The sequence below is a fragment of the Bombina bombina genome, chromosome 12 (genome assembly GCF_027579735.1).
Source record: "Bombina bombina isolate aBomBom1 chromosome 12, aBomBom1.pri, whole genome shotgun sequence".
In the NCBI taxonomy this organism is placed as follows: domain Eukaryota; kingdom Metazoa; phylum Chordata; class Amphibia; order Anura; family Bombinatoridae; genus Bombina; species Bombina bombina.
In genome coordinates this window covers 144713812-144738952 of record NC_069510.1, presented here as the reverse complement: position 1 = coordinate 144738952, position 25141 = coordinate 144713812, and the positions used below count along the sequence as shown (strand labels likewise).

Below are 25141 nucleotides of genomic sequence, written 5' to 3'. Positions count from 1 at the left end.
CTGAAGATAAAACTTCAGGGCACGAACCACATCCAGGTAATGAAGTAACCTCTCCTTAGAAAAAGAAGGGTTAGGACACAATGAAGGAACTACTATTTCCTGATTGATGTTACGGTTAGACACCAGCTTGGGAAGAAACCCCAAACCAGTGCGAAGCACAGCCTTATCCGCATGAAAAACTAGATAAGGCGGCTCACATTGCAAGGCAGCCAGTTCAGATACTCTGCGTGCCGATGCAATGGCCAACAGGAAAAGAACCTTCCAGGACAGAATCTTAATGTCAATGGAATGCATAGGCTCAAACTGAACCCTCTGCAAAGGACCAAGTTTAAGCTCCATAGGGGAGCAGACTGTCTAAAGACAGGCCTGATTCTAGACAGAGCCTGAACAAAAGATTGTATGTCAGGGAGCTCAGCGAGTCTCCTATGCAACAAGATTGATAATGCTGAAATCTGTCCCTTTAAGAAAGTAGCGGCAAGACCCTTCTCCAAACCGTCTTGGAGAAAGGACAGAATCCTGGATACCTTCACCTTATGCCAAGGATATCCATGCTTCTCACACCAGGACAAGTCCTCCACACCTTATGGTAGATGCGATGAGTGACTGGCTTCCTTGCGACTGGCTTCCTTGCCTCAATTAGAGTATCAATCACACTTTCAGAAAAGCTTTTCTTGGCCAAGACTAGGCATTCAATCTCCACACATTCAGCCTCAGAGAATCGAGATTTTGATGTTGAAAGGGGCCCTGTTCCAGCAGATCCCTGTGACAGGGTAACTTTGACGGCGGAGGATGACATCCCCACCAGATCCACAAACCACGTCCAATCAGAATGGCCGAAGCTTGCTCCTGTTTGATGTGTGCCACTACACGAGTCACCGCTAGGGCATCTATTAGCTCTGCCTGGGGATCACTGGACCTCGATCCGTATCGGGGTAGCTTGCAATTGAGTCTGGACGCCATGAGATCTATCTCCGGCGTTCCCCACCTGAGACAAATCTCTGCAAACACTTTGGGGTGAAGAGACCATTCCCCCAGATGGAAGGATTGCCTGCTGATAAAGTCTGCTTCCCAGTTGTCCACACCTGGAATGTGAATCGCTGAGAGCGAGCAGCTGTGGGACTCCACCCACTCCAAGATCCAAGACACCTCCCTCAATGCTAGGGAGCTCCTCGTAACCAAAAAAAGTGGGTTAAGAAGAGGGCACCACAGGCAAACTGGATTTTCTAAAAATCTATTTAGCTAGGTTTTAAATTTAGTTCAATGAAGAACAGATTTGAGGCTAGTTCTCCTCTTGGTTTCTCCTAATAGTTACGATTTGTCGAACATTAAGTGTAAATGAGGAAGATATGATAACAGGATCTGTGTTCTTGATGTTAAATTGAATTGTTTAATATCAGATCACTATAGTGATGGTGTAAATGTGGTGTATAGACTATTAATAATTCTATGTCTATTAAGTTCCCTTATTTTATATAATTTTAAATTTTTTTTGATATAGGCGAGGATATGTTGGCTAGTGATAAAAATTCTTATAATGTGAACTAGTGTTAAATGATCTTTTAATATAGTGATGGTGATAATTCTATCAAATACTAAATGTTAAATGTAGCCCCAGATTCTATTAAAGGGGTTAAAATAGAGTGAATCAATTTGTGGATGTGATCAAAATTCGACAATGAATACAAGGTTAAGAAATAAATTCAAACATTTAATAAATGGCAGTTTGAATAGTTTAATTTCCTATACCAATTACTAAATACAGTTATATTTCTGAGTAAAAAGGGAAGATTTGTATGATATTAATGTTATAAAAAAAAGTTCCCTTATAAAACGACACCGGTGTCCTAACAGCTAATAAATTAAAAATATTAAAATAGTAAGCTAAACATATACAAAATGCTTGATGAGGTAAAACTTAGCGTGACTTAAACCAAGTTAATTATATAACATGCTGATTATTCTCAGTGTACAAGATGTATAACTTCATATACAATTTTGGCCATATTTGCAAACATATTAGAAACGTAATGACTGTTGCAGTAAATCGCTCGCCGCTTTGTACATATATATTATTGCTCAGTCTCTGTTTTGCAAACTGTAGTTTTGTGGCAAACAGTAATTTTGTAGCCAGTAGATCAGATACTAATAGAACGCCACATTTGTTGCAAATTTAAGATGTTTTACAAATCCGTTCACTTCTAAGGTGATTTAGAGGTGTCAGAATTCCATTTAAAGGGACACTGAACCCAAATTTTTTCTTTCGTGATTCAGATAAAGCATGCAATTTTAAACAACTTTCTAATTTACTCCTATTATCAATTTTAATTCGTTCTCTTGCTTTCTTTATCTGAAAAAGAAGGCTTCTAAGCTATTTTTTGGTTCCGAACCATGGAAAGCACTTGTTTATTGGTGGGTGAATTTACCCACCAATCAGCAAGAACAACACAGTGTGTTCACCAAAAATGGGCCGGCATCTAAACTTACATTCTTACATTTCAAATAAAGATACCAAGAGAATGAAAAGAATTTGATAATAGGAGTAAATTAGAAAGTTGCTTAAAATTGCATGCTCTATCTGAATCACAATAGAAAAAAATATGGGTTCAGTGTCCCTTTAATAATCAGTGACTTTACTTCACCTTATATAAAATCCTGTGTGACACTGTACCTTATTGTGTGTCAGAAGATCTTTCAATTCTTTTTGTTTGTTTGTTGCAGCGTCTCTAGCCGTTAGATTTCTGTGTCCGAATTCGTATCTTAGTCACATGAGCTTCATTGACCAATAAGGGTTAAGCTGGTGGTTCCTGAGTGCGTGCACTTCTTGAATTAGTTTAAATTTTCTTTGCACCTACCGCTATTCCCCCAAGTTCCTCCTTATATTCAATATATACGGCAGGTGTTTTGGTTGCAGCGGTCCTGGGAGCTAATTGTAGCAATCTTCCGTAGTCAGGGCTATTTGGTTGTATCCACGCATATCGGCTGCTCAAAGCCTTTATCAAGATCCTCGTACCCCCTGGTGGTTGATGTAAACCACCGAGGTAATGTTGTCCGTCTGGAATCTGATAATGCTGAACGACCCCAGAAGAGGCCATGCCTTCAGAGCATTGTAAATTGCTCGGAGACCATTTTCCTTGTGCCATCCTGGCACCCTAAACAGCTCCCCATCATGCCAGATTCGCGTCCGTGGTGACAATCTCCCAGGACGGCGTCAAGAAGGATGTCCCATGGACAGTTGCTCCGGACTGATCCACCACGAGAGGGAGATCCGAGTCCGAGCATCCATGGATATCTTCTGTGATAGGTCTGAATGATCACCGTTCCACTGTCTTAACATGCACAATTGAAGAGGTCTGAGATGGAACCTGGCAAATAGAATGACGTCTATGTTGGAAACCATGAGTCCGATCACCTCCATACACTGAGCCACCGAGGGGACATAGAGTCTATAATAGTACCCAGGAACTCCACCCTGTTGCTGGGAATCAGGGAACTCTTTCCTGAGTTGATCTTCCAACCGTGAGATTGGAGCAAAAGAAGAAGAGCCCTTGAATGATCCTCTGCAAGACTGAGCGACGGCGCCTATACTAGGATGTCGTCCAGGTAGGGCGCCACAGCAATGCCTCTGGCTCTGGCCACCGCAAGTAGAACCCCCAGAACCTTCGTGAAGACTCTTGGGGCCGTCGCCAGACCAAAGGGAAGGGCCACAAACTGAAAGTGTTGGTCCAGAAACGCAAATCTCAGGAACTTGAAGTGGTCCCTGTGGATTGGCACATGAAGGTAAGCGTCCTTCAAGTCTATGGTTGTCATGAACTGTCCTTCTTGAACTAGGGGCAGAATAGATCTGATCGTTTTCATTTTGAACGATGGAACACTCAGAAACTTGTTTAAACACTTTAGGTCTAGAATCGGGCAGGACGTGCCCTCTTCTTTGGAATCACTAAAAGATTTGAATAGTACCCTAGAGCCCTTTCTGCTTGGGTACTGGTACAATAACACCTAGAGAGGAGAGATCTCTCACACATTCTAGAAAGGCTTCTCTCTTTTCCGGTCTTGAAGACAGGTTTGATAGGAGGAATCTGCCCCTGGGCGGATGGGATCTGTACCCAATCCTATAGCCCTGAGCGACAACGTCCAGAACCCAAGGATCCTGAATGTCCTGCAACCATGCTTCTGAGAAGAGAGATAATCTGCCCCCTACTTGGTCCAGAGACTGGTCTGGGGCCGCCCCTTCATGCCGATTTAGTCTCGGCGGGTTTCTTGCTCTGCTTAGACTTGTTCCAAGAATGAGCCGGTTTCCAAGTTCCCTTGGACTGGTCCGCTTTTGTGGCGGGCTGCTGGCGCTGGGCCTTGTCCGCACGAATAGGATGAAAAGTTGATCCTTTAGGCTTAGCCTTCTTATCCTGCGGTAGGAAAGCTCCCTGGCCTCCTGTAACCGTGGATATGATCAAATCCAATCCTAGACCGAACAGAATCTTTCCTTGAAAAGGCAGGGACAACAGCCTCGACTTAGAGGTCATGTCCTCAGACCAAGACTTTAGCCACAGAGCCCTGCGAGCTAAAAACGGAAAAACCTGATACGTTAGCGTTCAGGCGAATAATTTGCATATTGGCATCACACATGAAAAAATTGGCGATCTTCAGTGCCTTAATCTTGTCCTGTATCTCATCGATGGAAGTCTCCCCCTTGACCATTTCACACAGGGGGTCACACCAATATGTCGCAGCTCCGGAAACCGCGCCTACAGTCGCTGCTGGCTGAATAACAAACCCGTGTGTTGAAACATGTTTTCCAACTTTTTATCCATGGGCTCCTTAAACGAGGAACTATCCTCCAGGGGAATAGTTGTCCGCTTTGCAAGTGTGGAGATAGCACCATCCACCTTAGGGACAGTACCCCACAGCTCCAGCTGAGAGTTCGGGACAGGGAACAGTTTCTTAAAGGAAGAAGAAGGGGAAAAGGAAGAACCTAATCGCTTCCATTCATTCTTAATAATATTTGCCATCTTAACAGGAACCGGGAAGGCCTGAGGCACCACCCTACCCTCATATACCTTATCAAGCTTAGGAATCACATGTTCTTCTGGAAGTTTCAGTTCCGGAACCTCCAGAGTAGCAAGCACTTGCCTCAGCAAAAAGAGCAAACAAATTTTCCATCCTAAACCTGAAGTCAGGCTCCTCCGCCGCCAGAGGTTTAGATGACATGGACTCTGACCCAGAAGGGGCCTCCTCCGAAGAGTCGGAGTGGGCCTCTTCATCGTATAATGCCTCAGAATTTTCCACAGGAGTAGACAACCACTGGGCCGGGCCGCCATGATACGCCCTACGCTTGCGCTTAGCAGAACGTGGTAAGGCATGGATCACTTCCGATACCGCCATTTGCAGTTGATCCACAAAATCTGATGGCCAATGAATCTCTCCCGCAGGAGTAATGGTTGGACCCTGGGGCGCTGCATGTGCAATAGGAGATGGATGCAGGGAACACACCTCACGGGATGGGGACCCCTTAGAGGTGGACGGCTCAGTAGTACTAGACATCCGTTTGCTCTTAAATGTCGTAACTTTATTAAGGCATGTGGAACATAGTTGAGCAGGCTGATCTACCAGAACCTCCTCACAATAAACACAGGAATGAGACCTAGTTAAAGAGGGCGCTGCATGTGCAATAGGAGATGGATGCAGGGAACACACCTCACAGGATGGGGACCCCTTAGAGGTGGACGGCTCAGTAGTACTAGACATCCGTTTACTCTTAGATGTCGTAACTTTATTAAGGCATGTGGAACATAGTTGAGCAGGCTGATCTACCAGAACCTCCTCACAATAAACACAGGAATGATACCTAGTTAAAGAGGGTGAGCCCTCTAAAGCGTCAGAGTCTTCCATAGCTTGCGCTGATATTAAGGAACCCCCAGCTCTCACCGGGGCTCTCACCACCTCCTATGACCCGGACTACAGAAATCGTTTAGTCTCCTGCCCTGCTGATCAACATAGGAAGATAGATATCCACACCCAGTCACATGGAATGCCCAGCAGGAACCCCCTCTGCCTAAGGAGAAAACACGCCAAAAAGGGCCGCGTCATACTCCTGTAAGTCACCTGAAAGTTCCAAACATTGCCAGAGCCTCATCTCACACATAACGCAGCAATGACACAAACAATATCATGTATACCCCCCCGTTCAATAATCCCCTTTCCAGGAATATTAACCCTTTATTCTGTAAAGATAAAAGGCGTCACACTGTGTTATCATTATGTAATAAAAATGAAACGATCTTACCAGAATCTACGCCATGGAACAGGAACACGGCCCTTCAAGTGTGACAGGTTAGTAGCCTCGCTCCTGACATGGACTTGAGTGTAAAAAGCAGGCAGCGAAACTCTGATTGCTTGTGGAGCTGTTAATATGAGTCGGGATGGGTTTGCAGAAAGACTCTCCTTGCATCTCCAGACTCTAACTTTCACCCAGGCTCTCACAGAGGCTGACAGGACTACTTAAAACTCCAGTCCCATTCCGAAAAGTACTACCCAGTAATCCAACAGACAAACCAAGAGAACCAAACAAACAAACATTGGAACAATATTTACAAATATTTTCTAATGAACAACAGGACAACTGGGCTTCTCCCAATTACTTGTATTTAATAACTCTTTTCATTGTTCAATAGAAACTACTTTTTTTGTTGCCATAGAATACTAGCCAAAAAACCTTCCTCCTCAGCTAGAGGGATCTCTACAGCAAATGTGTTGGTACAAGATCTTCACCAGCACTGGTAGAACCTAAAATCAGTTAGTGAAAAGTCCAAAGAGAAACAGCTGCAGATTCCCATCGACAGTCCGGTCCTCATTTCAATCTGGATGATTCTGTATGATAGTCAACAAGAAACATTAAACGTAGTCAATCATCCAACTAGGGCCTCCGTATTTAGGCCCCTTTTAAAGTTTTCGGAAGAAACCCTCCTCTTTGAAATTACACAACTATTTTCATGTCTCCATCACCATATTAACGTGTTTTCAAAAATACTAAGAAAATATATGACCTAATATTCGTGCAAATGCGGCGTGCTTTCAAACATCACTTAAAAAAAACATCAAAGCATTTTATTTTAATAATTTGTTGTGATTTTCAGTAATTTTTTTCTTGTAACTTAAAGGGACACTAAACCCAATTTTTTTTCTTTTATGATTCAGACAGAGCATGCAATATTAAACAACCTTCTAATTTACTCCTACTATCTTGCTATCTTTATTTAAAAAGCAGGAATTTAAAGCTTAGAAGTCAGCCCATTTTAGGTTCAGCACCCTGGATAGCGCTTGCTTATAGGTGGCTACATTTAGCAAACCAATAAGCAAGCATAACCAAAAATGGGCTGGCTCTTAAGCTTTACATTCCTACATTTTAAATAAAGATAGGGGTCCTATATGAGACATAAAAAGATGGAATCTCTGATGTAGAATACACACAATTACAAGCACTCTGTACGTAACATGGCAAAAATAGTTCACTTAAATACATCGGCATAGAACTTTCCAGCAAAAACGGTTTGACCTTATTTCTAACGACCACACTCCTCTACTTGTAAAGACCTATCTGATTGGGCAGAGAGACCGCTCTCTCAGTGGGGATGAATACAGGCTATTAAAATGACAACTTCTCCAATAATTACATATACAATGCAAGCTGTAGTGACCCCCCTTACACCTACTTATATGGGCAAACTCCAGCAGTGCATTAACACCTACATATGGGGCAAAATAAAACCAAGAGTAAAACGTTTTGCTTTATACAGATATTGCTTTATATCACCAAGTATTAACCCTCCAGAGAATACTAGACAGGCATAATAGTTCAATAGTAAAAGCATGGGTCTCTCACTCGTAGATATTACAAACTCCTCAGGCAGGGGCACTTTGTTGGGTCCTATGTGAGCTTAGACTCCCAATAATACAGCAAATGCCCCTATATAAAAGACATATTATCTCTTCTCTTCATGGGGCTGCATGGTTAAAACGATAAAAGGGCATTCTTCCTTACCCACTCACCCCTATATCTTTCAATGCAGAGTTTCTAGGCGGCAATGATAATACGCCTTATACAGGAACAAATCTGGGAGAGTCCCTTCCCTTTTTCCATCTCCTGGATAGTGTCATAATCAAGAGCCAAAAAGTGTCAAATTGCCTAATTCACTTTCATGCATAGATCAGACTTAACATGAGCACCAACTGGGTTTGAGATGTGGGCACACCATTGAAAGATATTGTTATTTAGGCTGAGTGGAGATCAGTTTGTGAGCTATAGAACTCAATGGCATACAGAGCTAGAAACCACTTTATAGAACACACATATGTCTCTTATTCACTGCAAATTCTTTAACGTAACTACAAAGTGTTGACCCCCTGGTACTTAACCCCGCCTGTTTAAAACACATATCTCAAGATATATGCAGGTCACATGTTGGAGGAATTGCGAGAGGGCAGGGCAGGTAGTATGATTTATGTGTGGTGGGACTGTATGCATATTAAAACAATTTGGAGGGAAGTAGCGTTATTTTTTCCATTTTAATTTAGTCCTCAAGTTTGCTTTGTTCTCTTAGTATTCTTAGCTGAAAGCTAAACCTAGGTAGGCGCTGTGGCAAACCTAGCCACTTCTGGACTATAACATAAGAAAGGTTGTCTATAGGCTGTATATTGTGCTATGTAGATGTGACAGACCCTTCTGTCAGCACTGAAAGAGTTAACTGTGTTCAGCTATTGTGCACTGTCATTAATATTATTGATACACAGTCCATTGTTTAATCAACCTCAGAGAGCAGACCCTAGATGATAAGGAAAGACAAGTGTGTGTCTGTGTTTAAATTGTTATCAGCTTGAGCAAGGTATTCTATTGTATCATGTAAAAGGGCGTGTTCCCTCCATTCAATGTACAACATTCTTTCAACCCCCCTTCTGGGGGGGTCAGACCTGCATAAATACTGGGCATATGAGCCTTAATAAAGGCCATTCTGTTTAAAAACCTGAAAACTGGCTGGGTTGTGAATTGCTGATTCCCTATGCAGGACATTGTTCCCTGGTGTTAACCCTTGGTATCCGGTTGGTACCGTTACAATTGGTGGCAAGCGACGGAATGAACCTTATCGCCCAGAAGAGCAACTACACAAGCCAGTAACCTCAGGAAGAGGGGGATTACTACAATACTGACTAAGATGGAAGGAGTACCAGGGACCGAAGTGAATGGAGATGGATTATTCTAAGCTAAAGAGACAAACGTAAAAGGAACTGCTAGAAGCCAGGGGAAAGATAGGCAGCAGCAAACCCAAGGCTATATTAATTGCTGAGCTGATGGAGGGAGACAGAGCTCGCAGCGCTACGCCTCCAGCAGCCATGGAGGAGACCCTATACCAGAGGGAAATGAGGACCAGGCTGGAATTTTTACCCCAACCTGTACCACGGGATATGCTATCCGTGGTAATGGCAGATGTGCAGGAGTACGTGATGGCACACAGTCCGCGGAATGCATCCTCCCGAGCAGAATCCATTTTGGACACACTCAGCAACCCAGTAAGACCCAAAATCCCATACCATGCATTTAAAATGTTTTGTGAGGAGAAGGATGAGATTGATGGGTATTTACAGGATTTTGAGAGACTGTGCGAGTTACATGATTTGGAGCAGTCCGTATGGGTGCCGGTGCTAGCAGGCAAGCTAGCCGGTAGGGCAGCGGAAGCGTATCGCGCTGTACCCAGGGAGGACAGCAAGGATTACGCTAAAGTGAAGAGAGCGATCTTGGAAAGATATGCCATTACCTCAGAGGCATACCGGCGCAAGTTTAGAGGCCTGCGCAAGCCAGAAAGAGATTCCCATGCAGAGTGGGCCCACAAGCTGGATCAAGCATCTCAGGGGTGGATACAGGCCAGCCAAGCTACCACCATGGAAGAATTGCGACAACTGATGCTGTTGGAGCAATTCTTTAACGGCTTGTCCCCAGAAGCCCAAGAATGGGTGAGAGATCGAAAACCCCTCACCTTAACCGAAGCAGCCAGATTAGCAGACCAGCATTTTGATGCCAGGAGGCACCATGGACTACAGCCTAACAACGGACGGGCTAATATACAATGCCACACCTGCAAGCAGTGGGGACATATGGCACGTGAGTGCACCCAAAATCGGAGCAGACAAGCTTGGAACCAGGTCAGACAGAACCTGGCCCCAAGGGCGGCTGCTCACCATTACCAAACGGAGCCAGCCGCTCATGAGGTGTTGAGCACCCAAGCCGAGGAACCCCTGGGAATTCTGCATGAGGTGATGTCGGTCCAGGGACTTCGGGATTCGGGAGCTACTTTAACCCTGATAGCTCCCCATTTGGTGCCGGATACAGCACCCACTGGCGGATCCGTGGCAGTACGAGGGGCAGGGGGAGCAGTATACCGATTGCCCACTGCTAGAGTGGAGTACAGACCCCCAGTCACCCCAGCAGCTGCCAGTTACCAACCCCCGGCGCACCGCTATACCACACGGCCTCCGGCCACGACCTACCCTCAGAGAGCCCGGTTCAATTCGCGGGGCTACTCACAACCTATTCGGTGCTTTGGATGTAAGCAACTAGGGCACAAAAGACCAGAGTGTCCCCTAAACGCAGCGAATCAAGCACAGTCCTGGAGAAGACCCGCTGGCGGAATCCCACATAATCCTCAGCCTGTGGCCCGCTACGTAGAGGCGCCAGAATGCTGGGGCAGCCTACATGAAGCAGACCCCGTGCAAGCTGCCCACCGGAATAACCGGCAACGGGTTAAAGTGAATGGGAAGGAGGTCAGTGGTCTACGGGATACTGGTGCTACCATGACCTTGCTTCAAGAGAACTTGGTGCCTGAGAAACAGCACACTGGAGACACTGTGGCTGTGAGGGTAGCAGGGGGCACTGTGTTCCGCCTACCTGTTGCCAGGGTACATTTGGATTGGGGAGTGGGCGCTAGACTTGTGAATGTGGGGGTCAAGAAGGACTTACCTGCTGATGTTCTCCTTGGAAATGACTTGGCCCCCCTTGTTTCTGCCTATGCTCCCATGGATCCCGCTGATGTTAACCCTGTGACTACCCAAGCCCAGTCCCTCCGGGAAGAGACGCTTCCATGTTTGGGGTGGGGGCAGTACTGAGCCAAGTTGGAGCAGATGGCGGAGAACACCCCGTAGCCTACTTGAGCCGAAAGTTGTTGCCCCGGACATCCCCAAGCCGATCCGTTGGGATCAGACTGTGTATGCCGGCTTGGTTCTGGGGGAGCATTGTGGCAAACCTAGCCACTTCTGGACTATAACATAAGAAAGGTTGTCTATAGGCTGTATATTGTGCTATGTAGATGTGACAGACCCTTCTGTCAGCACTGAAAGAGTTAACTGTGTTCAGCTATTGTGCACTGTCATTAATGTTATTGATACACAGTCCATTGTTTAATCAACCTCAGAGAGCAGACCCTAGATGATAAGGAAAGACAAGTGTGTGTCTGTGTTTAAATTGTTATCAGCTTGAGCAAGGTATTCTATTGTATCATGTAAAAGGGCGTGTTCCCTCCATTCAATGTACAACATTCTTTCAACCCCCCTTCTGGGGGGGTCAGACCTGCATAAATACTGGGCATATGAGCCTTAATAAAAGTCATTCTGTTTAAAAACCTGAAAACTGGCTGGGTTGTGAATTGCTGATTCCCTATGCAGGACATTGTTCCCTGGTGTTAACCCTTGGTATCCGGTTGGTACCGTTACAGGCGCATATGCTAATTTCCAGGCCCTTGAAGGCTACCTTTTATCTGAATGAATTTGACAATTGTTCACAGCTAGAGGGCATTAGTTCATGTGTGCCATATAGATAACATTGTTCTCACACCTGTGGAGTTATTAATGAGAGGGCACTGATTGGCTGAAATGTTAGTCTGTCAAAAGAACTGAAATAAGGGAGCAGTCTGCAGATTCTTAGATACAAGGTAATCACAGAGGTAAAAAATATATTAATATAACCATGTTGGTTATGCAAATCTGTGCTTGTAAAGTAAGAGATTCCTTATTCCAATTTGCTATAAACAAAACTTCTTCCTACTTGACAAATGCAGTTAAGTTAGAAGCTATTAGCTTTAGACGGCTTTGGTTTCTATAAAAGGCAGAAAGAGTATTTTCACACATTACAGTTTTATTGGGGTCAATATAAATCAATATGATAAAGGCTTCTATGCCATAACTTACTGATGATTACATTAAAGGCGTCCCTCATTTCCTATTCACATAATCATCTTTCCCTTTTCCCCTTTTATTCTGTGTCTCAATCTTCAATATTGTGAGCCCTGGAACCCATAAACAGGATCGGTTATTACTGCTTTTTTATCTTTTTTCTTAGTTGGTAAACAAAACCTACTAGATGAGAGTCGCGTAATGTACGAACAGATTCATTATAGATCAAACTGACAGTGATTTTAATTTCTTATGAATTATTCTGTAATTCATTGTGAACTCAAAGATGAAAAGTTGGTGCTTTATGAAAAAAGTATAATAATAATAATAAATGGAGCAAAAATAAAATGTTGCATTATTATTATTATCGGTTATTTGTAGAGCGCCAACAGATTCCGCAGCGCTATAAACAAAGGCAGAGTACAACAAAACCTTTCTAGGGATCAAACGGGTAGAGGGCCCTGCCAAGAGTCGCACTGTTGTAGTCAGCTCTTAAGAAGGTGATCTACAAACAGCTGGACTCTTAGGCTTACATGCTAAGGGGGTTCAGGGGATAGCAATGGAGTTAGGAAAGGTTAGCGTAGGTTGTATGCATCCCTGAACAGTAGAGTCTTTAGGGAGCGCTTGAAGCTTTCAAAACTAGGGGAGAGTCTTGTGGGGCGAGGCAGAGAGTTCCACAAGATGGGAGCCAGTATGGAGAAGTCCTGTAAACGGGAGTGTGATGAGGTGACAAGACAGGAGGAGAGTAGGAGGTCATGAGCAGAGCGAAGGGGACGGGAGGGAGAGTATCTGGAGACAAGGTCTGAGATGTAGGGGGGAGCAGTGCAGTTGAGTGCTTTGTATGTAAGAGTGAGAGTTTTGTGTTTGATCCTAGAGGCAAGAGGAAGCCAGTGAAGGGATTGGCAGAGAGGTGCAGCAGATGAAGAGCGACGTGTAATGAAGATGAGCCTGGCAGAGGCATTCATTATGGATTGTAAAGGAGCTAGGCATCAGCTGGGGAGACCAGAGAGGACAGAGTTGCAGTAGTCGAGGCGGGAGAGGATGAGAGAGTGGATTAAAATCTTAGTTGTGTATTGTGTAAGGAAATAATTGGCTAGATTATGAGTTTTGCGTTAGAGGCTATGCGGTGCTAACGAGCAGTTTTTCCTCACCGCTCACTTACCTACAGCGCTGGTATTACGAGTTTCCAGAAACTCGTCGTTAAAAGACAAGAAGTGAGCGTTGAGCAAAATTTTGCTCATTACCGCACTCCAATACCAGCGCTGCTTAAGTCAACGGTGAGCTGGTGTAACGTGCTCGTGCACGATTTCTCCATAGGAATCAACGGGGAGAGCCGGCTGAGAAAAAGTCTAACACCTGCAAAAAAGCAGCGTAAAGCTCCTTAACGCAGCCCCATTGATTCCTATGGGGAAATAAAATTTATGTCTACAACTAACACCCTAACATGAACCCCGAGTCTAAACACCCCTAATCTTACACTTATTAACCCCTAATCTGCCGCCCCCGACATCGCCGATACCTACATTATAATTATTAACCCCTAATCTGCCACTCCGGACACCGCCGCCACCTACATTATACTTATGAACCCCTAATCTGCTGCCCCCAACATCGCCGAACCCTACATTATATTTATTAACCCCTACTCTGCCGCCCCCAACGTCGCAGCCACTATAATAAACATATTAACCCCTAAAGCGCCACACTCCCGCCTCGCAAACATTAGTTAAATATTATTAACCCCTAATCTGCCGGCCATAATATCGCCGCCACCTACCTACATTTATTAACCCCTAATCTGCCGTCCCCAACGTCGCCGCCACTATATTAAAGTTATTAACCCCTAAACCTAAGTCTAACCCTAAACCTAACACCCCCTAACTTAAATATAATTAAAAGAAATCGAAATAAATATTCCTATCTCTCTCTCTCCTCCCTATGTATTTTTGTTGTATTCTACTGTATCCTGCTTGCTCTGTTTTCATTTCACACCTACCCCTATCCAGCTAACCAGCCCGCCCACCTTCCTGCTGTATTTAATACTGCTCCCTGCGTGACCCGTCAGCGCCCGTCCGCACCCAACGCCACAAACCTTGACTCCAGAAACTGCCGCCACTACGACGCCAGCACCCTCCACGCTCTCAACACCGGTAGATCGTCCGCCTGCCACCACGCATCCCCAACCAACACCTTCAGACCTTTTACCTGCCGCAACTGCTCCTTCCCCTCCCTCCGGACCACTACCCAACCAACTAACCCACCCAAAACCAGTCGCAATTACCTAAACTGCATCCTCCTCAACACCCGCTCCATCCACAAGCACGCCCCCGAAATCTGGAACCTGCTAGACTCCACCTCTTTCCTCACCGAGACCTGGCTAAACCCCACATCAGCCCCGGACATTGCCACTGCAGTACCCGAAGGCTACAAGATCTGTCACAAAGACCGCAGCAACCGACCTGGAGGAGGTACTGCCATCATCCACAAACATACCATCCAAGTCACAACCAGCTCCGACGACCACTCATCAGGCCTAGAACACCTACACTTCAAGATCCAGGTCAACCCCAACACCACCCTCCGTCGCACCCTCATCTACAGACCTCCCGGACCTCATCCCGCCTTCTGCGACTCCATCACCGACAATATCGCACCCCATGCCCTCGCCTCAACAGACTACATCCTCCTTGGTGACCTCAACTTCTATCTTGATAACCCCAACGATCACAACACCTCCACCCTCCTGGAAAACCTTGGAACCATCGGACTGAAGCAACTAGTAAATTACCCAACCCACACAGCCGGCCACACCCTCGACCCGATCTTCTCCACTCATCAATAGCTCAGTCAATAACATCACCAAACTCCTCTGGACTGACCACCACTGCATACACTTCTCCTTCAACAAACCCACCACCCATCTCCGACAGTACCACCCACCCCGCAGAAACTGAAACATCACCCAAGACCAACTACACCGCACCCTAAACAAATCCTCCCCACCTACTTCCACAGATGCCAACTCCTCCGCCCGCAACTTCCACCTCTGGATTACAGACTGCTCTAACATCCTCGCCCCCCTCAAAAAAACATCCAGCCGCCAAACCACCAACAAGGCCAGCTGGTTCACCCCGGCCCTTCAGGACTCCAAATGCCACTGCAGACGATTGGAAAGAGCCTGGAGATCCAGCAAGACCCTTCTGGAAAAAGCTGCCTTTAAGGAAGCAATCACCACCCACCACCACCTCATAAAAACCGCTAAAAAAACATCCATCCAAGACAGAATCAACTCTAACGCACACAACAGCAAGGAGTTGTTCTCGGTCATCAACAGGGACACCACCAACATCCCACCCTCCCAGGATCTCTGCAATACCCTCGCTGCTCACTTCCACCGCAAGATCCTCGACATCTATGACAGTTTCACACCTCATAACTCAACCTCCACCACCCACTCCCCTACACCCGACACCCCTCCCAAATCTGCCCCCCACACCACACATGGACTATCTGGAGCCCCCTCACCACAGAGGACACCCTCAGAATCATGAAATCCATCCACTCCGGCACACCCTCGGACCCATGCCCTCATCACATATTTAACAAAGCAAGCAACACCATCCCCCTGAACTCTGCCACACCATCAACTGCTCCATCAAAACCAGTACCTTCCCAGATGTCTGGAAGCACGCAGAACTGAAACCCCTGCTGTAGAAACCCTCGGCAGACCCCACAGACCCGAATAACTACCGCCCCATTTCGTTACTCCGCTTCCCGGCCAAAGTCATAGAGAAGTCCATCAACTCGCAACTTATTGACCACATTGAGGCCAACCACACCCTAGACCACTCCCAATCCGGCTTCAGAAGCAACCACAGCACCGAGACCGCCCTCCTCGCCGCCAGAGACGATATCCGTGCCTTGCTCGACTGAGGAGAAACTGCCGCCCTCATCCTCTTAGACCTCTCAGCAGCCTTTGACACTGTCGATCACAACACCCTCTGCACCTGCCTACACGACACTGGCATATGCAGCAAAGCCCTGGAATGGATCACCTCCTTCCTCACAAGCAGGACCCAAAAAGTCAGACTCCCTCCTTTCTCCTCCAAACGCACACCAGTCAACTGTGGTGTACCCACCCTCTTCAACATCTACATGGCCCCTCTCGCAGCCATCGTCTGACGCCATGACCTCAACATCGTCTCCTACGCCGACGACACCCAGTTAATCTTCTCACTCACCCGAGATCCCACCACCACCAAAAAAAAACGTCAACAAAGGCCTAACAGCAGTCGCCACCTGGATGAATGACAACCGGCTCAAACTGAACACAGAAAAAAACGAAGTCCTCCTCCTCGGACCCAATAAATCCGCATGGGATGACTCCTGGTGGCCCACAGCCCTCGGTCACCCTCCAACCCCAACCGACCACGCACGAAATCTAGGCTTCATCCTGGACTCATCACTCTCCATGAACCAACAAATCAATGCCATCACCTCAACATGTTTCCACATCCTCCACCTGCTACGAAAAATCTTCAAGTGAATCTCTACCGAAACCAGTCACCTATGCCCTTGTCAGCAGCCGGTTGGACTACGGCAATGCACGCTATGCCGGCTCCACCATCAAACTCCAAAAGAGACTCCAAAGTATCCAGAACACCTCAGCCAGACTCATCCTTGACATCCCTCGCCAATGCCACATCAACGAACACCTAAGGAACCTTCACTGGCTCCCCATCAACAAGAGAATCACCTTCAAGCTCCTTACCCACGCATTCAAGGCCCTACACAACATCGGACCCGAATATATAAACCACCGCATAAATTTCTACACCCCCGCCAGACAACTACGATCGGCCGACCAAGCACTCGCAGTCGTCCCCCGCATCAGCAAATCCACAGTGGGCGGAAGATCCTTCTCCCACATAGCAGCAAAGACATGGAACACCCTCCTGCTGCACCTCAGACAATCCACAAAGTTCAGAAAGGACCTCAAAACCTGGCTCTTCGACTGAACGCCCATCCCCTCCCCCCCCCCTCCTCCTATCTGCTTTCCCTTAGCGCCTTGAGAACCTCACGGGTGATTAGCTTGCGCTCTATAAGTACCCAATAGATAGATAGATAGATAGATATCATTAACTAAATTATTCCTATTTAAAACTAAATACTTACCTTTAAAATAAACCCTAAGCTAGCTACAATATAACTAATAGTTACATTGTAGCTATCTTAGGATTTATTTTTATTTTACAGGCAAGTTTGTATTTATTTTAACTAGGTAGAATAGTTACTAAATAGTTATAAACTATTTAATAAGTACCTGTAAAATAAAACCTAACCTAAGTTACAATTACACCTAACACTACACTATCATTAAATGAATTCCCTAAATTAAATACAATTAAATAAAATTAGCTAAAGTACCAAAAAAAACAAACACTAAATTACAGAAAATAATAAACAAATTACAAGATTTTTAAACTAATTACACCTAATCTAATCCAACTAACAAAATAAAAAAAACAAAATTTATGCTTACCTGATAAATTACTTTCTCTTGCGGTGTATCCAGTCCACGGATTCATCCTTTACTTGTGGGATATTCTCATTCCCTACAGGAAGTAGCAAAGAGAGCACACAGCAAAGCTGTCCATATAGCTCCCCCTCTAGCTCCACCCCCCAGTCATTCGATCAAAGGTTAGGAAGAAAAAGGAGAAAACATAGGGTGCACTGGTGACTGTAGTTTAAACAAAACATTTTTTACCTGACTTAAATGCCAGGGCGGGCCGTGGACTGGATACACCGCAAGAGAAAGTAATTTATCAGGTAAGCATAAATTCTGTTTTCTCTTGCAAGGTGTATCCAGTCCACGGATTCATCCTTTACTTGTGGGATACCAATACTAAAGCTTTAGGACACGGATGAAGGGAGGGAACAAGACAGGTACCTTAAACGGAAGGCACCACTGCTTGCAAAACCTTTCTCCCAAAAATAGCGTCCGAAGAAGCAAAAGTATCGAATTTGTAAAATTTGGAAAAAGTATGCAGTGAAGACCAAGTCGCTGCCTTACAAATCTGTTCAACAGAAGCCTCATTTTTGAAAACCCATGTGGAAGCCACTGCTCTGGTAGAATGAGCAGTAATTCTTTCAAGAGGCTGCTGGCCAGCAGTCTCATAGGCCAAACGGATGATACTTTTCAGCCAAAAGGAAAGAGAGATAGCAGTCGCTTTCTGACCTCTCCTCTTACCAGAATAGATAACAAACAAGGAAGATGTTTGTCTGAAATCCTTAGTTGCTTGTAAATAGAACTTTAAAGCACGAACTACATCAAGATTGTGTAATAGACATTCCTTCTTCGAAGATGGATTAGGACACAGAGAAGGAACAACTATTTCCTGGTTAATATTCTTGTTAGAAACAACTTTAGGAAGAAAACCAGGCTTAGTACGCAAAACTACCTTATCTGCGTGGAACACCAGGTAAGGTGAATCACACTGTAAGGCAGATAATTCTGAAACTCTTCGAGCAGAAGAGATAGCTATCAAAAACAAAACTTTCCAAGATAACAACTTAATGTCTATGGAATGAATGTCTTGAGACAGGTGATCCCGAGACAACCACCAGAGAAGAGAATCTCTGGTCTCCTGGTCCAACTGAATTTGAGGAGACAAATCTGCATAATCCCCATTCCACTGTTTGAGCATGCATAGTTGCAGTGGTCTGAGGTGTATCCGAGCAAAAGGGACTATGTCCATTGCCGCAACCATTAGTCCGATTGTCTCCATGCACTGAGCCACAGATGGCCGAGGAATGGAATAAAGAGCTTGGCAAGTAGTTAAGAGTTTTAGCTTTCTGACCTCCGTCAGAAATATTTTCATTTCTACCGAGTCTATCAGGGTTCCTAGGAATGGAACTCTTGTGAGGGGGGAGAGAGAACTCTTTTTGATGTTCACATTCCACCCGTGAGACCTCAGAAAGGCCAATAAAATCTCAGTGTGAGACTTGGTTCTTTGAAAAGTTGACGCCTGAATTAAGATGTCATCTAGGTAAGGCGCCACTGCTATGCCCCGCGGTCTTAGAACCGCCAGGAGGGACCCTAGCACCTTTGTGAAAATTCTGGGAGCAGTGGCCAACCCGAAAGGAAGAGCCACAAACTGAAAATGCTTGTCCAGAAAGGCGAACCTGAGAAACTGGTGATGATCTTTGTGGATAGGAATGTGCAGATACGCATCCTTTAGATCCACGGTAGTCATATATTGACCATCCTGGATCATTGGTAAGATTGTCCGAATGGTCTCCATCTTGAATGATGGGACTCTGAGGAATTTGTTTAAAATTTTGAGATCCAGGATTGGTCTGAAAGTTCCTTCTTTTTTGGGAACCACAAACAGGTTTGAGTAAAACCCCAGTCCTTGTTCTGCAATTGGAACTGGGTGGATCACTCCCATTGTATGTAGATCTTCTACACAGCGTAAAAACGCCTCTTTCTTTGTCTGATCTGTAGACAGATGAGAAATGTGGAACCTTCCCCTTGGAGGAGAGTCCTTGAATTCTAGAAGGTATCCCTGGGCTACAATCTCTAATGCCCAAGGATCGTGTACATCTCTTGTCCAGGCCTGAACGAAGAGAGAGAGTCTGCCCCCTACTAGATCCAGTCCCGGATCGGGGGCTACCCCTTCATGCTGTCTTGGTGACAGCTGCAGGCTTTTTGGCCTGTTTACCCTTATTCCAGCCCTGGTAAGGTTTCCAGTTTGCCTTGGGCTGTGAAGCGTTACCCTCTTGCTTTGCAGCCGGAGAGGATGAAGTGGGGCCGTTCCTGAAATTGCGAAAGGAATGAAATTAGCTTTGTTCTTTGTTTTAAAGGCTTTGTCCTGAGGGAGAGCATGGCCTTTTCCCCCGGTGATATATGAAATAATCTCTTTCAATTCAGGCCCAAATAGGGTCTTCCCTTTGAAAGGAATGTTCAAAAGCTTGGATTTAGACGACACATCGGCCGACCAGGACTTTAGCCATAGCGCCCTGCGAGCCAAAATGGCGAAACCTGAATTTTTCTCCGCTAACTTAGCTATTTGGAAAGCGGCGTCAGTGATAAAAGAATTAGCTAGCTTTAGAGCCTTAATTCTATCCATAATTTCCTCATATGAGGTCTCCGCCTGGAGCGAGTCTTCCAGCGCCTCAAACCAGAAAGCAGCTGCAGTAGTTACAGGAATAATGCAGGCAATAGGTTGGAGAAGAAAACCTTGTTGAATAAAAAATTTCTTAAGTAAACCCTCTCATTTTTTATCCATAGGGTCTTTAAAAGCACAATTGTCTTCAATTGGTATGGTTGTGCATTTAGCTATTGTAGAAACAGCCCCCTCCACCTTAGGGACCGTCTGCCACGAGTCCCGCATGGGGTCAGATATGGGGAACATTTTCTTAAAAACAGGAGGGGGGACAAAAGGGGCACCTGGCCTATCCCACTCCCTAGTAACGATATCCGCAATCCTCTTAGGGACCGGAAACGCATACGTGTAAACAGGGACCTCTAGGTACTTGTCCATTTTACACAATTTCTCTGGGATCACCAAAGGGTCACAGTCATCCAGAGTAGCTAATACCTCCCTAAGTAAAACACGGAGGTGTTCTAGTTTAAATTTAAAAGCCAATGTATCTGAATCTGTCTGGGGAGGAACCCTTCCTGAATCAGAGACTTCTCCCTCAGACATCAAATCCCCTCCCACTTCAGAGCGTTGTGAGGGTATATCGGATACGGCTACCAAAGCGTCAGAAAGCTCATAATCTGTTCTTAAAACGGAGCTATCACGCTTTGCAGGTAACACGGGCAGTTTAGATAAGAAGGCTGTAAGAGAATTATCCATGACTGCCGCTAAGTTTTGTAATGTAAAAGGGTTAGACGCACTAGAGGTACTAGGCGTCGCTTGCGCGGACATAACTGGTTGTGACACTTGGGGAGAGGCAGACGGGCTACCCTCGTTACCTTCAGTCTGAGAATCATCTTGGGCCACATTCTTAAGTGCAACAATATGATCTTTAAAGTGTATAGACATATCAGTACAAGTGGGACACATTCTGAGAGGGGGTTCCACCATGGCTTCTAAACACATTGAACAAGGATTTTCCTTAGTGTCAGACATGTTTAACAGACTAGTAGAGTACACAAACAGGCTTGGAATCACTTTAATCAAATAAAAAACACAATTTGAAAAAAACATTACTGTGCCTTTAAGAGATAAAAAGAGCACACAATTTTACAAAACGGTGAAAAATGTAGCAATCTTTCTGAAATTTTCACAGTATGTAGCTAAAGCCTTAATAAGATTGCATCCCAAGTTTCAAAACGATTAACCCCTTAATGCCCAAACCGGAGCAGCCTAAAGCCAACACCTGGTTAAATCACTACAGCACCTTGCCACAGCCTTGCTGTGGCCCTACCTTCCCTTAGGGATCAGATTTGGGGGAATATAGCTTCTTTTAGGCCCTCAAACATCAGCAGGACCCTCCATGTGAAACAGCATGAACTTATCTGCAATTCTATGTGCGCATCTGAGGCGCGAAATTAGGCCCCCTCCCACTCTACTCCGGAGCTGTAAAGCCTAGTGAAACAGCATGAACTTATCTGCAATTCTAAGTGCGCATCTGAGGCGCAAAATTAGGCCCCCTCCCACTCTACTCCGGAGCTGTGAGGCCTAGTAAATCACTCCTAAGTGACTAAAAAACAGCCATGTGGTAATAACCCCAGAAAAAAAACCCAAAAGGGCTTTCAAAGTGTCTTGCAAAACGATTTTTCCTTAGCCAAACAATCGATTGCCCTGAATAAGTGTCAACCAGTATATTAGCCCTATTATGTAAGCATTCAATTCCTTACTAAGTCTATGAACATAGCTTACCCTCCCCTCATGGGGATATTGTCAGTCCTTCTAGCATTAGCTCAGTCTTGTCTAGAAATAAATGACTGAACATACCTTATTGCAGATCACCCTGCAAACTGTTCCCCCCCCAACTGAAGTTTTCTGGTACTCCTCAGTCCTGTGTGGGAACAGCAGTGGATTTTAGTTACAACATGCTAAAATCATTTTCCTCTCAGCAGAAATCTTCATCACTTTTCTGCTAGAGAGTAAATAGTACAAACCGGTACCATTTAAAATAACAAACTTTTGATTGAAGATAATAAAACTACAATTCTAACACCACATTCACTTTACACTCCCGAGAGAGACCCTAGTGCTTAGAGCCAGCAAAGAGAATGACTGGGGGGTGGAGCTAGAGGGGGAGCTATATGGACAGCTTTGCTGTGTGCTCTCTTTGCTACTTTCTGTAGGGAATGAGAATATCCCACAAGTAAAGGATGAATCCGTGGACTGGAAACACCTTGCAAGAGAAAAGCCCTACCCTACACTACACTAATTTACAAATAGCCCTTAAAAGCTCTTTTACCTGTAAAAAAAAATTACAAATCCCCCCCAACATTCAAACCCACCACCCACACAACCAACCCTACTCTAAAACCCACCCAATACCCCCTTAAAAAACCTAACACTTAGGGGAGATGTCACCGGCAGTTAGTAAAAGCAAGAGGGAGAGTGACATGAGATGAGATACAGATTTGCAGTAATGAGACTGTTTTTGAGACGAGGTGCAGGAGGGAGAGTGTTTAGGAATAGGTAAAGTTCATGAGTACAATAGTAAGGTGAGTTTAAGAGAGTTGGGCTAATGAACAGTGCAGGTGGAGAAGGAGAAGGAGTAATTGAATAATGTAGTTTGTTATAGAGACAAGAGGTAGCAAAAAGGAATATGAATTTATCGAGCATTTGTATGCATATACAAGTACTTTTTCCGTACTGCTTTCTGGCCCTATTTCTGCCAACACTTACAATGTTTCTCGCCAGCAAGTAGATGTAGAAGATTTGCAGCGAGATTACAAGCATGCTTATATTATATCTTTGAATATATAATATCTTTTTGAATGACATTCTAAGCAAATATGGCTGCCTGAAGCTTAACATATTGCAGGCACATATATTTTGCTGAAACATTTCATGCATCAACCAAGGAACCACAGATATAGAGCTGGACCACTTGATTTTAAATAAGGTCTTCAAGTTTTCAGGTGGATTTAGCTACAAGTTAACAAACTCGGTTGATTTTTAGTAGTATATTTATAAAAATATTAAAATTTTAATGAATATGCACATCTAGGTATAAATAGAAAGTCCATCACATAAACACTAAAACTCACCTCCATTACATCCAGCAGCCATAGGAGACGCTCCTAAAAAAGATACCATGGCACAATTACAATAAAATTGAGGTAAAACCACAAAATTAATGAGAGTCTCAACAAAAATATAAAAAGATACAGAAACATACCAAGATGGCAGTGATACAGGTAAAATACAGAGAAGTACCAAGGAAAAGATTAAGTAAGACAAACAAGGGAAAGATAAAGAGACACACCAAGAGAGTGATACAGAGATACACCAAAAGAGTGATACAGAGACACACCAAGAGAGTGATACAAACACACACCAAGAGAGTAATACAGAGATACACCAAGAGAGTGATACAGACACACACCAAGAGAGTGATACAGAAACACACCAAGAGAGTGATAAAGAGACACACCAAGAGAGTGATACAGAGACAAAACAAGAGAGTGATACAGAGACAAAACAAGAGAGTGATACAGACACACCAAGAGAGTAATACAGAGACACACCAAGAGTGATACAGAGATACACCAAGAGAGTGATACAGAGACACACCAAGAGAGTGATACAGAAACACACCAAGAGAGTGATAAAGAGACACACCAAGAGAGTGATACAGAGACAAAACAAGAGAGTGATACAGACACACCAAGAGAGTAATACAGACACACACCAAGAGAGTGATACAGAGACACACCAAGAGAGTGATACAGAGACACACCAAGAGAGTGATACAGAGACACACCAAGAGAGTGATAAAGAGACACACCAAGAGAGTGATAAAGAGACACACCAAGAGAGTGATACAGAGACACACCAAGAGAGTAATACAAACACACACCAAGAGAGTAATACAGAGACACACCAAGAGAGTGATACAGAGACACACCAAGAGAGTGATACAGAGACACACCAAGAGAGTGCTACAGAAACACACCAAGAGAGTGATACAGAAACACACCAAGAGAGTGATACAGAGACACACCATGAAAGTGATACAGGCACACACCAAGAGAGTAATACAGGCACACACCAAGAGAGTAATACAGACACACACCAAGAGAGAGATACAGATACACACCAAGAGAGTAATACAAACACACACCAAGAGAGTGATACAGAGACACACCAAGAGAGTGATACAGAGACACACCAAGAGAGTGATACAGATACACACCAAGAGAATGATACAGAGACACACCAAGAGAGTAATACAAACACACACCAAGAGAGTAATACAGAGACACACCAAGAGAGTGATGCAGAGACACACCAAGAGAGTGATAGAGACACACCAAGAGAGTGATACAGAGACACACCATGAGAGTAATACAGGCACACACCAAGAGAGTAATACAGACACACAAAGAGTTATACAGAGATACACTAAGAGATTGATAAAGAGGCACACTAAGACAGTGATATGGAGACATGCCAAGAGATTGATAGAGAGACACAGAGAGAGTAATATAGAGGTGCACCAAGGGAAAAATATAAAGACACAGCAAGAGAATAAGACAGAGATGTACCAAGGGAACAGTAAAGACATACACCAAGAGAGTGCTACAGAGACACACTGAGAGAGTGATACAGTAAGACACCAAGAGAGTGATAGAAAGACACATCACGGGAACAATATAGAGACACACCAAGATAGTGATACAGAGGCACATTGACGGAGTAATACAGAGACACAGTAAAAGAGTGATACAGAGGCACAC

At 44.7% G+C, this 25141-nt stretch overlaps 1 protein-coding gene across 1 annotated transcript in view; it reads right to left on the bottom strand.

Annotated features, from left to right (window-relative positions):
* WHRN (whirlin) overlaps positions 1 to 25141 on the bottom strand; it is a 345573-nt gene that overhangs the window by 113875 nt on the left and 206557 nt on the right. The window contains 1 exon segment of the mRNA XM_053695486.1: positions 23450 to 23482. Coding sequence (XP_053551461.1) covers positions 23450 to 23482 — 33 coding nt within the window.